Source organism: Abrus precatorius, unplaced genomic scaffold, assembly GCF_003935025.1.
Source record: "Abrus precatorius isolate BTA unplaced genomic scaffold, Abrus_2018 Scaffold9, whole genome shotgun sequence".
Lineage (NCBI taxonomy): Eukaryota > Viridiplantae > Streptophyta > Magnoliopsida > Fabales > Fabaceae > Abrus > Abrus precatorius.
In genome coordinates, this window is record NW_020874439.1 from 22,745,149 (window position 1) to 22,762,984 (window position 17,836).

Genomic DNA, 17,836 nt, shown 5'->3' on the forward strand with positions numbered 1-17,836 from the left:
GAAAATTGTATAAACTATTACACTTAAGTTTTGTTAATTTACAAATTTTTATATCAAGGAGTGATTATTTTTAAGTGATATATTTTTATTTTTTTAAAAGCAAAATCTTATCTTTCGTTTGGATATTTAATTATAACGGAATGAAATAGAATAGAATTAAAAAAATTGAATGGACCAAAAATATCAATCACTCTATTATTTAGATATTTTATAAAATAATATTGATTTCATTACATGTAGCTCCTAAATTGAGAGTAACAGAAAATAGGATATAGATAGAATGAAATGAAATCTGCCGCTTTCAGATTTTGTTAGATGACAGAAATACTTATCTACTTCCAGCCAACACTAGAAGGGTAACAATAACATTCAATTCATTTTTTATCAAGATTATTGCATCATTGCTTAGGTTATACTTATATTTTACATGTACATTTACAAAATACTTTTCAGGCTGCTTATGTAGCTGTAATGAGGAATACTACCATGGAAAATAGGACTGGATTTGAGTCCCTATTGAGTTTGTATAGGAGTACTGATGTGTTGCAAGAAAGGGAAAAAATATTGCGTATGACACAGTCATTCAAACTGAATGCAACTTCTTTAATTCCTTAATTCCCATTATATTGGCTAAACTCTAAATCACTTGATTAAAAATGTTATGAACTCATGCAGGTTGTATTGCATCAAGCGCAGACCCAAATATAGTACTAGAGGTTCTGAATCTTTTGTTGTCTGATGAGGTATTATAATTTTGTTATGCAATTTCTGGTTATGAGCAGCTGAAATTCCTTTCTGTTTGACCTTTTATCTAAATTGTTTTTAGATTCCAGATCAAGATATTATTTATGTACTATGGGGAATAAGCTTAGAAGGCAGTGAAATTGCTTTGAAATGGTTGATGGTATGTGCTTCCACAGTAACAAGCTCTTCGTTGCTTTTATTTTGTCCTTATCATATTTAAACAGTGGGGAATAAGTAACACCAGTAAGTGTGTAACATATAGATTATAATATCTTTGGAGTAGAATTGAGAAAGCATTTGTGAGATACAGTGGATATTTATTTTGATTTAGTGGATTCATTGTGGTTTGATACCAAATGCAGGATAATTGGGAAAGAATCTTGGCCAAATATGGTGCTGGGCTTTTACTCACCAATTTCATAAGCGAAATAGTCCCACTGGTAAGCAAATGGAAAAGAAAACATTGAATTAATGGATCAATACTGTATTGCCAGATTCCTTCAGTTTTGCCAAAACAGTATTTTTTATCAAGTGTAGGATCTAAAGGGATTGGTCAACATAACCACAACAATTTAACTGTTCGTCTGAGATTTGTGGCATTGGCTTTGATATCTTTAAGTAAACCGTATGTGAGATCTAAGTAAATTAAGATTATACAATATGATGTCAATTCCAATGTTATCAGACGTGGCAGTAAATTAAGGCCTTCATAGTTGAAACCTCTCATTCCTTGAATTTCATGATCTGGCAGGTTAACAGTGACGAGAAAGCAGATGAGATAGAAGCATTTTTTGCCAGTCGCATGAACCATTCCATTGTTATGAACTTGAAGTTGAGCATTGAGCAGGTCCGTATCAAAGCAAGGTGGATTGGAGTGTAAGGCAAGAGCATTCTCTGCCCGACTTAATCAAACCATTAGCTCAGAGGAAATGATGGCTTTAACATCAGTTTCTTCTTAAGCATATCATTAACACAACTAGTTTCCAGTAATACTGTATGTTACATATATCTCTTATTTGAAGTTCGTTTCATCACTTTTAACTAAGTACTTGTGTACTTGTTATATTTTTGAAATGGCAAGTCTATTCAGTGTACAAATTTTATAGTATTGTAATTTGCAGCAAATTTCTAGCTATCTCTGTGAAGTAACATTCTTTTTAGTTGCATTCATCCGCGGCTTGTTAATGTTAATAATGATACAGTAAACAAAATTGAATTTGTAAATTATTCATTGATTAATTATATAACGTTTATACAGTAGCCAGGAATAACATTCAAAATCTTTCAGTCACAAAATCCAAAATTGACCATTTCAAATGCACAAGCATAAATCACTCCACTCAAGAAAAAGTAATCAAGAACTATAAGTCAGAATTCTCTTAAGACGAGATCTAGTCCTCCGATTCCCTTCTATATGAATTTGAAGCCTATGTATGCATGTGAACAATTCACCATCAGAAAAAGTGTTTGAAAAAAGAAAAAAAGAAATCAAATAATAATGTAAGTATCAACTTTATTACTTCAACTTGTTCTACTTCCATTTATGGTTTGAGTGTTCAGTGAAGGCCCTAGGTTGGACCTCCCTATCCCCTGCTTCTCCTTCATAGAGTTCATCTTAGCCATCCTCAAACCAGCTCTGAAACTCTCAATGAAGTTGTGAGCCTTGGTATCAACATCAGGGCTGGGACAGAACAGTGAGGGTGCAGTTGCAGTTGCAGTTGAAGGGTCTTCCCCATATGGGGCAAAAGGACTATTGCATTGGCTTGATTCATCTTGAGTAGTACTTGTTGTTGGTGAGTCCACATTATTAACTTCATCCAAATCAGGTGACCCACTACGTGAGCTACCAATGCTATCTATCCTGACAAAATCACCCTGCACCCGGAACTTCCACGCCGGCAACTTGAACGGCGGCGGTGGCGGCGGTGGAGGTATTGGGATCAATGGTGACTCATTGCCAGTGATCATCACATTATCTTCCGAACTATAGGAAGAATGCTCTCTCTTATTTGATATATGTGTTGTTGCCACAGAAACAAAGGTGCGTTTTTGGTGTTTTCCTTTCTTGGAAGAAAACAGGTTCTGAAAAACCGATGGCGATGGTGGTAATGGCGGTTGTGGAGCAAGAGGAAAAGGTTCAGAATTTATAATGCTATCAAAATTTTCAACGCTTCTCTGTCGTTGTTTCTTCTTTCCTCTCAACGATGTCAATAAGAACTCTTTAGTTGAAATCCCTCTTTTCTTCTTACCCTGCACTGGCGGCGGCGGCTGTGAATTCATCGCAACTGAATCATTTCTTCCCGGTTCCTCGATCGGTTCCTTTTGATACGTTCGCTTGACATTTCTGCGAACAGTTTTCGTTCGCAGCTGTGGCGGAGGAGACGGCGGCGATTGTGGCTGTGGAGACGGTGGCGGTTGTGAACTCGCCGTAGCCACGTCACTTTCTTCGTGTTTCTCGATCGTTTCAGTTCGATACATTCGCTTGACGTTTCTTCGAACACTTTCAGTTCGCGGCTGTGGCGGAGGAGACGGCGGAGATTGCGGCGGCGGTTGTGAAATCTCCGCAGCCACGCCACTCGCTTCGTGTTTCTCGATCGCTTCCGTTCGATACATTCGCTCAACATTTCTTCGACCAGCATTCGTTCGATGCTGTGGCGGCGGCGATTGCGGCGGGGCTGTGGCGACATTCTCAAAACCCACTTCTTCTTGACCTTCAGCGTCAGTTCTCTGCTGCCGGTGCAAGAGGGCGAGATGAGTATCGTCGTAAAAGCGGTAGCGTTCATCGGTGGCGGAGAAAGACGAGTGTTGCCGGAGATCAGGGTAAGAGTTGAAACTCCTCAACCTATTGAACGATCGATGAGTATCAGAGTATTGGTACCACGGTGGCGGCGTTGAAGGGTTCGAGAAGGTTCTACGATAATGGGAACCTGGGGATTGGGTTTCGGTGGTGGTGTTTTTGCTGAGTAAGCCACAAACGATGGCGAAGAGGATCAGTACAAGGTTAAGGGAGTCCCAGCTGTTCTTAACAGTGTGGGGTCTGAGAACGTTAGAGGCGAAAGAGCGTAACGTGGGAACTACAACGAGCGTGAAGACGAGTGCGATTACGATAAAAAGTACGAGGAGAGAGCTGGAGGTCAGTAACAAAGAGTAAGAACGGCGGAGACGGCGGCGGTTATGGTGGTAGAGATCGCCATTTGAAGCCCACAACGGTGCCATTATGGACGTGTCACCCTCTTGTTCCATTTCTAAGGAATGAGTCTCTTTTGGGTGGAAGAAAGAAGAAAGCGAGTTTTTTCTTAAGGCTTTTTTGCTTTGTGAGTTGGTTGCTTGGTTTGTTCTGCTTTTGTCGTGGTTTGGTTGATTAGGTTAATTGTGTTAGTGGGACTGGTGGGGTTGGGCATGGGGAAATAAGGAGGGAAATTGGTGACAATTCAGTAATTGTTTGTCTTTGTACGTGAATGACAGCAAAGATACAGAAAGAGAAGGGAGTGGTAAACAATGTGCATTTTCAAACAAATGCTTTTCCAATTAGCTTTTCTTGACCCTAAAACGTGTTTATCTACCTCAACAGTGCAAGTGTTGGAATCATTGGCCTAAATTAATGCATCTCTTGCCTTCAATCTAGTTAAGTGTCGTAATTATATAAATTGTTGGATTCGGAGTGCATGGTCATTTTCATGCAATTTTATTTTTAGTATGAGCAAAAAAGATATGTGCGGACGTACTTGCATTAACTTAGATGTAGACAGAGACAAGTAAGGGGAACAGAGCTTTTCACACGCCCACAAACACACAAAAGTTGAACATAACCTATAGCGTATTTGAAGAAAGCGCGTTACGTGATCACTATATTGTTAAGTCCTCGTCAACAATTTGAGTTTTGCTGTTCTTGTTTGTTTTTGTCAAAACGAACCAGCGTCTTTTCACATAGGATTTTAAAAAAAAATTAAGTGTTTTGTTTGAAAGTGTATTTTTAAAATGCATATAACAAAATAAAGAAGATAAAAATATGATATATGATGTTGTACATGATATTAATTTTCAGTGTTTCAAATAGTAGAATTGTTTAAACTAATTATGCATGTCATTTGTCACTAAAAGCAATTGGTGCTGCTTTTTTTTTAGAGCGAGAGCTTTAATTTAGTGAATACTTTCGTTCAATTTAGTGAGGCTTTTCTGAAAACAACCATTAAAAACAATTACCAAAGATAACTAATAAATTTGATATGCATCTAGCTGGCCAATAAAAGATGTAAAGTAAGAGAAACAAGAAAGTGTAAGAGGCAATTGGAAAACAAATGCTGCAATTAAAATCAGGTTTCAAGTGTCATAGTTTCCGTTATCTTAAAAGATTATTTTCCTTGAAAAAAAAAAGCATTTTCCTTTCTAAATCTAAAAAGCTAAAAGATATAATCTTTCAATTATAGCCACCTTATTTATTTTCCAAAGTTAAATACCAATCAACAAGAATAAAAGGACTAACAAATGAACGGATTTTTAATTAATTTGACTTGAAAAAGAGGGAGGGAGAGGGAGGAACAGAAAAGGAGAAGTTTATATTTCACTTAACTTCTTAAAGATAGAAAGCATTAATTTTTTATATAAAGATATTTGATCTTTATATTAAATTATGCATGCGTTAAAAAAGTAACAAATATGAGGGGCAAGCTTGGAACATGAAAAAGGGATTAGTTTCTCTCCCATTCTATTCTCACTTGGGCGAAGAGAATATTGCTGTTAAGTCCACCGAGTACACATTTTTGTGCCCTATTTAAGTGTTTGTTTATACTACGCTCAAGTGGACAACTATCATTCTCAATTAATTGCCTTTTCTTTTCGAGTTTTTTGTTCTTCTAACAAACTTGTAATTGCAATTAATTATCGTTCTCAAGAAACATACACATCACCTGAATAAGTTAATGAGATGAAGTAACTATCTTTTATCTAGTATATATACAACTATAAAAAGGACAAAAGCAGCTGTGTCACATAATAGAATTTGCTCATGCTTCTGCATCTATCTTTCCTTGATGATCAAAAGTGCTCACAACAGCTTGATCTAGCTTGCCTTGTCGTCTTTCTCACGTGGCCTTAGCCTTGCCTTCCTTTTTTTTCTCGTTAACTAACTGACTTGAGATAGGTTAGTTGAACGTAAAATTACAAGATAAGAACAAATGTTGTTATCATCACAGCAATTGTGCATATCAAAGCCTGCAACATTAATCAATAAAATTTAATTGAGACAGAAAACAGACACTCCAACTTCCAATGAAAAAAAAAGTTTGATTCAAATACAAAATAAAATGTATATTCATTCTTAAGCACGAGAACACTTAACAGCAATAGCAGAAGCAGCAAGTCCAGCTCGCTCTCTTGGATCCTTATGATAGTGATTTCCAAAGTAGAGAATTGTAGCATAATACCACATGGGTGGACAAACAAATCCTAGCAGGAGACTGGCAACCAAACATAATAAATTCAAAAAAAAGATAAAAGATAAAAAAAGAGTAGTATAAATCTGCACAAAATAACTCACGAGAACCATCCAATTCCACAGCCAAAACATGGAAGCGGCTTGTCAAATTTTCCCAATAGTGGGTTTTCCGAGTCCCCGACAAGAGCATCCTTGCCTTTTATTTGGTCAACTGTATCCATCTAGAGCCCTGTATATTAAACTCAATATTCATTTATAACATTTGTACAGAGAAGCAAGATAAAAAGTAAGACGAGAAGTAGATGCCAGCAAAAGCGGTAAAGACAAGTTCTTGCCCAAAATACAATACAGTTTGGAACTTTTCCACCAGAAATCCAAACGTCACAAGCAGTAATCATGGCTAAACCACAAGTGGCTAAAATGCTTTATAATTTTTTTCCTTCTATAGTCAACCAAAACTCGTCAAAAAGCTCCTGTGAAAGAAAACCTTTTGCTGAAGTGCTTCAATAGTTGAATATATAGAATATTTACCATCTATTTTACAGAAATGAAACTGAACATTCAATAAAAATGTCTAGTTTTACACAAATTAGTCAAATTCAAAAGCCATTTCGACCTCAATGATTAACAAAGGATGTCAAAGAACATTTCAATACTCTATTTGACTACATGTAAGGAGAGAAGTGCAGAAGCGTTGAGGACCATTGATTTAAAGAACACATTTTGCTTTCATAGTTCAGCATTTATGGATCCACGGAGGCATGATGATAATTTTTGAAACATTAAAACAACAATCAAGCTTATCTAATACCAATGATGAAATAACGAGATTGTTATATTATGATTTTTTTTTAAGACAAGGCTTGCACAATATCCATGCCTCTTGTGTTGTATACAATCAGCAATGCACTCAGAATAATTCATCAGCAGGTTAACTTTTCCAGCACGGGAGCCACTGAAGTAGAAGAAAATTTAGCAGTGTTTGAATGAGAAGAAATCAAAAATTCAAAATCAATTCAGAGTCTCCTTATAATGGCACCACCAACAAGAAGTCGTTTCAAACAGTGTAAATAGGCATCAAAACAAACTGGACAAATTACGGTTTTCACGTGATAACTAAAAGAAAATGATATGGAGTTTCAACATTTTCACATAAGAGGTTTCGAGAGACAATTTCAGACCAAGAATATTCTGTCCCAAATTATAACGAGATTCACGTCTGAGATTTAAATCATCCGCAGGTTAAAGATAGATGCTTGATAGGGGATCTAGCGCTTAACTCAGAAAAAGAGGGGGGGGGGGGGGGGAGAGGATCAAAGTAAGATATTATGGATGTGTTAAAGCCACCTCTAATCGATGAAAACATCTATTTCAACATGAAAAAAGCATCCAATTCATGTCCAGTGAAAACAAGACAAACACCAGAAAGTGAACTACAAACATTTACCTCAATGGAACTCAACTAATCAAGCATGCAAGTAATTCCTAATTACGAAGGCTTAATATATTTTATCTTCGCTTCCTTATACATGCTGAAGGATCACCACTTGTAACGCAAAACAAGAAAGAACTCACATCAGTCAATCCCCTATCACTGATCGTATTTCAAGCTATCCGCACACGCTCGTTGCTGAAATATCTTAGACGCTTAAAAAGGGGGTTTGCACAAATGCCAAAATCCCATAAGACACAAGTCAAGCATAATCATGCACAAACTTTGGAATCAATATAAGAATAAAGAGAAGAGAACCACACTAAGATCAACACTACCTTACAAGTAAAGTTATTTGCTCATATGAACCATAGATATAATTTTAAAAAATAAAATAAAAATCAGAGCTTTCTCCCAAAAGCCTTCAATGCAAGAACAATTTCAAAACTTTTTAAGAAAATAATAAAATTATTGAAAAATAGCTAAGACCCATAATCCACTGAGGAAAATCCTTCATAACCATCTTCAAATTTTCCATTCCCCCCATAGAAAAGTTAAAAAAAAAAAAAAAGGGTATGAAGAGTGAGTTACCTGAGCAGTGAATTTAAAGGAAATAAAAAGAGAAAGAGAGGAGGGTTCCTGAAGAAGAAATTGAAACTTGTTGGCAAAGGAAGCGCTTTATCTTCTACACTGCATGGTGGTAGCGACCATTTATCGGGAACGGTAAGTAACAGGAACCGAAGTAACAGCGCTCAAGTGAAAACAAACTCCAAACTCTCGTTTTTTTCTCCGCATATCTTCTCAATCACTCTGCTTTTTCCTAGGTACAGAATATACACTAGCTTCCCAATTGGAATGGATACGACGTCGTGTGCTCGGTTTTTAGTTTTTGTTTTTTTATTTCATTTTCTCAGGTCTCGAAATGTAATTAGAATTTAATTTTGATTATTTCACAATTTTAAAAAATAATTTAAGAGATGAATTAAATAGGAATATATGTAAAATTGAAAATGAGAATATGTTGATAAATAAATTGGAAGAAATTTTTAATTTTAAATCTAAAAAATAAGGTAAATTAAGAATGACAAACGTAATTTATCGAAAGTCAGTTCCAAATAGATAGAACTCTGTTTTAATAACGCATGGGGATAGATGATGTATTATTATGTTAAAATATCTAAAAATTAAGAATGTATATAATTTTATGATTAAAGATACAAAATTATATTTTATTAAATTGAATATAATATATTAAAAATGTATTTAAAATTAAACAAAATAATATTAATTAAGACAATAATGTTTTTAAATTTAATTTATTTTTAAAAAATTATCTTAACAATGTCAAAAATCATAAACTAAATGGTAATATTGTTTTAATAAAGTCAACAAATTGGTCAACCTCTATTGAATAGTATAACAAAACTAATAAAAAAACGAAAGATAAGAAGAAAAATAAAAAATAAAAAAGATAAATTATAGTTAAAATGAAAAAAATAAAATAATAATAATCAGATTAATGTATTAGAATTTTAATTATGTGAAGAATGATTTTTTTTTTTAAAAATATGGATAAGAATATAATAGAAATATTAATAGTTAGTTTTTTAAAATTAAATAATTCTTTATAGTTTTTAAAAAGATAATTTTAAAAGTCACTAACTTTTTTCATTTTGTATTTACTAAATAGTAATTTTGTTATTAATTAATCAATAAATTACAAGTTACTTTTATAAAAAAAAAAAATATTCCATTCAATAATATATTTGTAATATTCTTTAATAAATTTTATTGCAACATATTTTTTTAAGTAAACTTTCAATGCACATCAAACTTTTTAAAAAGATAGGTTAAACTTTTAAAAAAATGACCTACATCAAACTTAGTCCTTTGATTTGAAAAATAGGTCAAGTACAAAGTTTATGTCTAACCAAATTCTTTCATACTACTGCTTTAGCTGTCTCTTCTAATTTTGAATATCCCTAGGGATCTAATTTTAATGATTTTAAAAAAAGTGTCCCATTTTATACTTATAATTGATATACCATTAATAGATGCAACTTAGGTATATGATAAAATGCATACGTGTTTTAGAAAATCCAACTAATGTAGTTCCAGCTAGTCAGCCAGATGAAAATACCACATTTGAATCGTTAGTAACGGTTTGGTCAATATAACATCCAAACTCTTTGGAGAGTGGGACAACCTTATTGCTCTCTGCATACCTTTGTTTTTCTTTAGCATTCCCAACTTGTGGCACCACCATTGACCATGTTCCTCATGCATACGCCGTCGCCTGCCGTCGTGGCAGACGGAGGCACCACCGTCATCGCCATCAATGCTGACCGGAATAGCCACTTTGCCGTCAAATGGGCGGTGGAGCATCTTCTAAAGAAAAACTCCTCATGCACCCTTGTTCATGTTAGGACCAAGTCTATGCATCCCCGTAGGTACCCTTCTCCTTAGCCCCTTTTGCATCCTTAGATGCCTCATTAATTTGTTGAATCATATATGTCACGCATGTAATTAAATGGTTTAAAACCCTTGGCCTAATAATTTAAAAGAGGGGGTTCTTAATGTATATGATATTATAGCTTTTTGAATTTCGGATTGTGTAGATGATGTCGTTGATGTACCTAAACACGGTCGTCCACCAACTGAAGAAGAATTGCACCAATTGTTTCTTCCCTTCCGTGGGTTTTGTGCTAGAAAAGGGGTGAGAAATATATTTCCAGAGAGTTTTATGAACTCTTAAAACCCCATAATTGTATCATAATAAACATCATGTGTCGTGTATAGATATCTCGTGGTAGTTGTAGTTTATAATTATGAACGTTAATCGGTATTTCAGATCGCAGCAAAGGAGTTGGTCCTGCATGACATTGATGTTCCAAGTGCGCTGACAGATTATGTCGTTGAACATTCTATCAGCAATGTGGTGGTTGGGGTTGATGCTTCCCCTTGGGGTGCTCTTGTAAGGTCATTTTCTCTCACATAAAAACTCGCATTTAAACATCAATTTGTCGGGGGTGTTGAGACTCGTGCCTGTGCATAAATTTGATAATTCCTCTCTAAGATGGATACATGTGTTTGCTTCTCTCCGCGAAATAGCTTTAAGATTTTCATCAGAAACCATTCAATAATTGCCAAGTAAAAAAGAAAAGAAAAAAGACAATGAATATTTTATGATCCACAACTTACATTTATAAATTTTTAAAAATTAATGTTGTATGTAATGTTGCACATAGTTTTTTTAAGTTTATTTTGATACATTTTTAGTGTAAAAAAATTGACAGTGTCAATGAATAAGAATTTATCGTGGTTATGATTTTTATATTAAATTCTTTCTGATATAATAAACACTCATGATTAGAAGATGATATAAAAAATATTTATACTGTCAATATATAAAAATTATATTCACTTTTTTTTAATCTTTATCTTATATATTATCTTTTTATAATACACATATTTCAAAAAAATTCTTCAAAATTATAAGAGATAATAAAAAAAGCCCCATTTTAAATGATATATATTTTTTTTCATTTACAAGTATTCCCTTGTAGCTGTGAGGAGAACAGAAGCTCAAATACCCATTTTGTTCCCTTGGAAATGGATTGCAGTAGGAATTAAACTTGAAACAACTATCAAACATGATCATATTTTTTACTTTAACCAATGGTATCATTTTCGTTTGTAGGAGATTTAATAAAGATGCAGATGTGGCAACTAGTTTAGCAAAGTCCTTGCCAGAGACTTGCACTTTATATGTTGTATTAAAAGGAAAAGTACAAATTATCCAACCAACTGGTCAGCCTCATCAGCATATTAATGTCACACCAACGAAAACCATAAACAACATAGTTACTCTCTGGCAAAATGCGCCATTGGTTCATTCACACAAGGTTCATGCCAACCCCCACCCTGATTATGAAGATATAAACAGGTATGTTAGTATGTTACCCCCACATCATAATTACATTTTCTTTTTCTTTCTTGGAAACACTTGGGACTACCCAAGCCTATTGGTAGCTCTCATGACCTTTCTATATATATTTTTTTAATTTTATTTCAATAATTTTTTTTTGGAGAGACTTATCAAAAAAATATTTTAATTTTTTAATTAACTTCATAGTTAATTTTGTAATTAAATTTTATTAAATGAGAAGTTTGAAAGAACTTTTTAGGAGTATATATATTTGAATTTATGATCTCCTATAGGAATTTTTTTCAAAACTTATTTTAATACATTCGATAAAAATATTGTTAAAATAAACTCTTTTAATAGTCAAACTTGAGAATAAACTTCCACATAATAAGTTCTTAATAATATTCTATAGTCATATACAAATCATTAGTTTATAGTTTTAAGAAGTTAATTACAAATTTTATAATTAGTATGAATCTAATTAAAAATTAATCAAGTTATTTTTTTTTTAAGTATTGGAATCCATTAGAAGGTTTTAATATAAAAGGCGTACTTGAAGATTTAATACAAAACATGGGATTTTACTTTAACCAAAATGCTAAAACTAACATAGAAAAAAATATTTATCCATGGTTAGTTTCTTAAAAATTGAATTCAAAGATGTTAACTATTCTTTTTAAAATAAAATAAGTAATTTTATTGTTCTTGGCGTTTTGGCACTGTCACAGAACACCAGTTGGGAGAGACCCTAGCAATATTTGGGAATCTTTACGTGAAATAAAAGAGGCCACGTTAAAAACACCACGTAAGTGTCATGAAGATACCAATTCACCAAGATGTCCAGCGGAATACTCCCCATCATCACAAAATTCATCAAATCGAAATTCTCCTGCCAACAGTGATAGCTCAGGGCAATTGCTTGGTCCTCATTTGAATGATAAGTTACATGGAAACCATGAAGTAGTAGTAAAATCAGACAATCCTAAGGCCATCTCTCCTTTAAAACCATTAGTAAGTAATGTACTATGCTGTTTAAATGGGACATACCACTTTCTTTTCACACTAGGAAAATAACAAATTGGCTATGCATTTCAGAATCATATTAATGATGAATTGTACGTTTGGTTTAAAGTTGAATATAATTGTTTTTGACCAGTTGAATCTAATTGAGATGGGTGTAAAAATTAATTTAAACCATAATTTTTATGGGAGCATGTTTTTTTTATTAAAAGGTGTAAGAATTAGTTTTTTAACAGATAATCCAACCAAAGTTTGGGTTTAGATTGACATAACTGATGATTCACTCCCTGCTTCAATCATCTGCATTGAGTTGAAAATGCTTTTTTCTCCATTAATATGTAAATATTTAAATGTTTTCCCTTTTGCCCGATTTATCTTACAGGGAAACTTGGAGATGGAAATGAGGAAACTAAAGCAAGAACTGAAAAAAACAACAGAGAAGTATAGTATGGCTTGCAGAGAAGCTGTTTTAGCAAAACAAAAGGTAATTCCATGTAATGCAGTTGTTCTAGTTCCAATTCCTTTTACAATAATAAATCATGGAAAAAGAGGACTTAAAAGGACAAGTATTTGTCATTTAGGCAATGGAGCTTGAAAAGATTAAGCAAGAAAAAGAACGCAATGTAGAAGAAGCTAGGCATGCTGAAGAGGCTGCATTGGCTTTGGTAGAGATAGAGAGGCAAAAGGCCAAAGCAGCTATGGAGTCAGCAGAAATGTTACAACGCTTGGCGGAAATGGAAACCCAAAAGAGAAAGGAAGCCGAACTAAGGGCCAAGCATGAGGAAGAAAAGAGGAACAAAGCATTACATGAAGTTGTATGTAATAGCGTTCCGTATAGAAGATACAATATTGAAGAAATTGAAGCTGCAACAGATAACTTTGACAATGCTTTGAAAATTGGTGAAGGGGGATATGGACCAGTGTTTAAAGGCTTGCTTGATCACACTGTTGTTGCCATCAAGGCTGTGAGACCAGACATGGCTCATGGAGAGAGGCAATTTCAACAAGAGGTAACTATAGTTTTGGTTTTGGTAGAAACAAGGAGCATGAGTATTAATTCTAACAAATTTATAAAATACATGACACTTGGTCAATTACTTATTGTCAAAACATAAAAGCTAACGTGAAATAATTGTCCTCATAGAGTCACCATAAAGTATACAGTTCAATAGAAGGAATACCAATAATTCACACTATTTACATCTTTATTTAGTTTGTTTTGTTCTGAAAATATATAAAAACAGAATGCTGCATTCCTGCATGTTTAATTCCACCATGCCACAAGTAATTGACATGTAAGTTTGTGCAAAGGAAGACAGTGCAAGGACTTTCTTGTGAGTGCACAGAGGAGTGACAATCACAGCAAAATATTAATACAAATGACTAGTGAAAATCACATGCAATTTGGAGGTTATTTGTGTGTTGGGCTACAGGAAAAAGGATTATGATAGAAAAGTTTTCATTGCAAATCTTTGAAAATAGGGAACAGAATAAAATTGACATTTTTGTTATTGAAAGTAAAAACAGAAAATGTTATCAAACAAACGGCCGTTGGATTATCAGTCGTCTTATGTATGAATGGTTCTAATTAATGCAGGTTATTGTTTTGAGCACCATAAGACATCCAAACATGGTGCTTCTCCTAGGTGCATGCCCAGCGTTCGGATGCCTTGTGTATGAGTACATGGAAAATGGGAGCTTAGAAGATCGTCTATTCCGGAAAAATAACACCCCGCCAATTCCATGGCAAACACGTTTCAAAATAGCGTCTGAGATTGCGACTTGCCTTCTTTTCCTTCACCAAACAAAGCCTGAGCCACTTGTGCACCGTGACCTTAAGCCAGCAAACATTCTCTTAGACAAGAACTATGTCAGCAAGATCAGTGATGTGGGTTTGGCAAGGCTTGTTCCCCCATCTGTGGCCAACAAAACCACTCAATATCGCTTAACAGGTGCAGCTGGAACGTTTTGCTACATTGATCCTGAGTATCAACAAACGGGGTTGTTGGGTGTGAAATCAGACATATACTCATTAGGTATGGTGTTGCTACAGATTATTACTGCAAAGCCTCCAATGGGTTTGTCACACTTGGTTGAAGAGGCTATTGAAGCAGACACTTTAACACAAGTGCTTGATCCAAGTGTAGATTGGCCTGTTGAAGAGACCTTGTCATATGCCAAGTTGGCTTTGAAGTGTTGTGAGTTGAGAAAACGTGATCGACCAGACCTTGGTTCTGTTATTTTGCCTGAGCTGAATCGAATATCAAGGATATGGTACTATGAGGAGCCGCTCATAGATCATGGTTCTTTGCATTTTTGAAACATCTGCATGGCTTTTGCATGCAGTTGTTGGTCCAATGGCTTGTGTATATTTGCACTTTTTTAGTTTATTGTAAAAGTAAAAATATTTTAAATTGCAAACTGCAGAGGATTTGAAACCCACGCTGCTTATATTCTCTATGTTAGTCGACCAGTGGACTTAAATTTACTGGCATGTTCTTGTGCTGTGTGGGGAGTTATTTATCAAAAAAAAAAAAAAAAAAACTAACAGGGATGCCAGGAACAAATGCTTTTTATTTTTATTCCCTGTTTTAATGTTTTAATATAATACTGTAAAAATATTATTTTCAAAGATTTGATATTTTTAAAATAAATAAATAAAATTATTACTTTTTATAGCCCATGATATTGATATTAATATTTTAATTTTTGTTAGACAAATATTATATTAACTATTACATTTTTCTGTATTGCGCAGTTATTATTAAATTAAATTAAATTTTGAAATAGGTTTTATGAATATTTTTAAATTTGATAAAATTTAAACTGATGAATATTTTAGTTACTACTAGCAATAAAATAACCAAAAAAATGTTAATAATAATAAATATCTTATGGTATTAAATAAATAAATTATAAAAAATTAAAATGAAAATTTAAATTAATAAATGATTAGAAAAGAAAAATTATTGATACTTAAAAACACTTTTAAAATGAGCTCTTAATTATAATACTATCGTAAGACCTGCAATTATATATATATATATATAAAATACTTATTTTTATAAGTAAAAATAAAATTATTAATTTATTCAAACTTTGTCATTAGTTTTTATCAAACATTTGAAAGTAAAAATAAAATTCTTAATGATGTGAATTTGACAATACTTATAATTTGTTTAAAAAATACAATAAAATATTTGTTTATCAAATGAAACACATCTTAAATAAAATTTTCATAATTGCAATTGCTTCTGACATTCTCTTAATTAATAACATTCTCATTCTTAGAAAAAAAAATATATTAATCATTTGTGTATTGAGTCATTTTATGTTTTATTATTTATTTACTATTTTTATAAAGTAATGAAATATCATAGGACAACATGACATTATTTTTATTGTTATTTCAAATAGAGATAGGCAATGTGATTTTTTTTAATATTTATTAAATTAAACGAATTTCACTTGAGTGCCGTCGAATAAAGGGAAAGTCTAATTTATTCAGTAAAATTCACATAAAAATTCACCCGGCAAGAAGATAAGAAATACACAATATAATATAATAATAAATATGTTACTTATTTTTCTAACCCAAAAGAAAGGTTGTAAACATGTTGATTAAAAAATTGTTATAATAGAAGGATAAAATAGATGCAAAATGAGAAATTAAAGAATCAAACTAAATAATAAGTTAGAAGCTTAAATTGTATTAAAAATAAAATTAGAAGATCAAAATATTATTTTTGTTTATTTTTATTATGAAAATTATTTTTGATTTAAAGAAAATTGTAGTTGAATTATAACTATAAATTGTAATTTTATTTTAAAAAGTGATTGACATTGTTTGTATACAATGTAGAAGTACGTTTTTTAAAAGGAAAGTATATAAAAGGGATTAAATCTACCTTGAAGGAAGAAAGGGTAGTGAAAATTAAACCGGAGAAAATAGTCTTCGTATGTAATATACTTTATCTCTCAAATATCAAAATAATTATTAAGAAAATATATTCATAACAGCTTCAGAAACAATAACAAATCATTTGTTTAATATTTACGTTTAAATTTACTCTCACAATTCTAAATAACTGAATTTTTGTGTCATTTTTTTCAAATAACATACTAAGTCGGTTTACTGAGAACGTATATATAAGAGCGCTTAAACCCTAAAACCCCGCACGACACACGTATCACGAAGGTGTTTTGGAGACTAGCTGGGGAAGAAGACACACAGAGCTTGCTCCCGCAGAACACTTCGCAGCGCAGTGGAATTGTTTTTATCTGCAAACGCTCAAAATCCTAACCTCCGCTAATTAACTTAATCAATTTTGTTTTTCTTTTGGTTGGCTACTTTTATCGACAAGGAAAACCTGCTTCAAGTAGAAAATATTTTTTTTCTTCAATTTTTTGGTTGTTATATATATAATACTCTTTTACAGTCAATTTGAGCGAGCGTAGACAACTATTTCAGCTTGAAATGTCGATTGATGGTAGTTTCAGCCTTTATTCTTCGCTTCAAAGGTTTTTTGATCGTTGCCCGAAGCTCCAATCGTTTCCACAGTTTGAGTCGCTAGCACAGAGGGTATTGCTTCAATTTTGAATTGCAGTTTCTGTGTGCATTGCACAAATTTTTTCCCGCGTATTTGAGTTCATATTACCTGTTTTGGTTTTCTCTTAAACAAATAAAATTCAATTTTTGTATAGATTGTTATTTTTTTATTTATTTGTTTTTTCTTGTGTGCAGGGGGAGTTGGTTACTCAAGAGGAAATGGTTAATGTGTTAGTAGGGGTGTTTCTGCACCCAAGTTATACAATTCCATTGATGGGATGTTTCCGTCCAATTGCTCGACATTTTGTAGATAAAGCTGTTGCTCTGCTTAGTCTTGTACCAGATTTGAGATGTAATACTGATGAAACTGCTGTGGAAGATGATCGCGAAAGCGTTTTGGATGAAGTTGCTAATGTCATAGAGTTTTATAGTGGACAGGGAAAGGGTCTCGATCTTCACGAGCTTGCTTGTCTAGCCTTCTGTCGTGCACTTGACATGGGTCCTTTTCTGCTGAGGTTGATACCTTCCCTGTAACATACAGTAGTTTGAGCCTAGTTTTCAATAACTTCTTCTATACAGCTTATCTATCTACATGTTCTGTCTGTCTATCATGCTGTGTGCTTTCATAGGCGATATATAATAAAGCCATTGTTACAAATTTCTTCTGTGTTCTTTCTTCACTGTGATATTCCTATGAATTCAGTAGAAACATGGTTAGTACTGTTAATT

General features: G+C 33.1%; 5 protein-coding genes across 7 annotated transcripts in view; 3 read left to right on the top strand and 2 right to left on the bottom strand.

Annotated features, from left to right (window-relative positions):
- The first annotated feature begins 293 nt into the window (after positions 1-293).
- Positions 294-1,768, top strand: LOC113851482 (aminopeptidase M1-like). Its single transcript, XM_027481979.1, has 5 exons — positions 294-356; positions 454-568; positions 676-743; positions 827-904; positions 1,496-1,768. Exons 2-5 carry the CDS (start codon positions 472-474, stop codon positions 1,622-1,624), a joined length of 372 nt encoding a protein of 123 aa, XP_027337780.1. The 5' UTR covers positions 294-356; positions 454-471; the 3' UTR covers positions 1,625-1,768.
- A 203-nt stretch (positions 1,769-1,971) lies between these two features.
- LOC113851379 (verprolin-like) lies at positions 1,972-4,077 on the bottom strand. Its single transcript, XM_027481843.1, has one exon. It carries the CDS (start codon positions 3,985-3,987, stop codon positions 2,266-2,268), a length of 1,722 nt encoding a protein of 573 aa, XP_027337644.1. The 5' UTR covers positions 3,988-4,077; the 3' UTR covers positions 1,972-2,265.
- Positions 4,078-5,561: 1,484 nt separating this feature from the next.
- LOC113849951 (60S ribosomal protein L18a-like protein) lies at positions 5,562-8,417 on the bottom strand. 3 transcript variants are annotated; one of them, XM_027480226.1, is made up of 4 exons: positions 8,202-8,398; positions 6,281-6,407; positions 6,083-6,200; positions 5,562-5,955 (listed from the first exon to the last, which is right to left on the bottom strand). In XM_027480226.1, the coding sequence occupies exons 2-4, from the start codon at positions 6,397-6,399 to the stop codon at positions 5,902-5,904; spliced, it is 291 nt and encodes a 96-aa protein (XP_027336027.1). In that variant the 5' UTR covers positions 6,400-6,407; positions 8,202-8,398; the 3' UTR covers positions 5,562-5,901. The 3 variants fall into 3 exon arrangements, with proteins under 3 accessions (XP_027336027.1, XP_027336026.1, XP_027336028.1); XM_027480227.1 differs by having other exon boundaries at positions 5,902-5,955; positions 7,754-8,205; XM_027480225.1 differs by having other exon boundaries at positions 5,598-5,955; positions 6,281-8,417.
- A 1,464-nt stretch (positions 8,418-9,881) lies between these two features.
- LOC113851035 (U-box domain-containing protein 35-like) lies at positions 9,882-14,878 on the top strand. The gene is made up of 8 exons (XM_027481525.1): positions 9,882-10,056; positions 10,229-10,326; positions 10,462-10,589; positions 11,311-11,556; positions 12,267-12,549; positions 12,941-13,042; positions 13,140-13,568; positions 14,156-14,878. Exons 1-8 carry the CDS (start codon positions 9,882-9,884, stop codon positions 14,876-14,878), a joined length of 2,184 nt encoding a protein of 727 aa, XP_027337326.1.
- Positions 14,879-17,018: 2,140 nt separating this feature from the next.
- Positions 17,019-17,836, top strand: part of LOC113848970 (midasin) — a 42,616-nt gene continuing 41,798 nt past the window's right edge. Inside the window, exons 1-2 of the mRNA XM_027478439.1 lie at positions 17,019-17,140; positions 17,303-17,622. Of these exons, the coding sequence (XP_027334240.1) occupies positions 17,036-17,140; positions 17,303-17,622 (425 nt within the window). The 5' untranslated portion in view covers positions 17,019-17,035. The remainder of the gene's footprint in view (positions 17,141-17,302; positions 17,623-17,836) is intronic.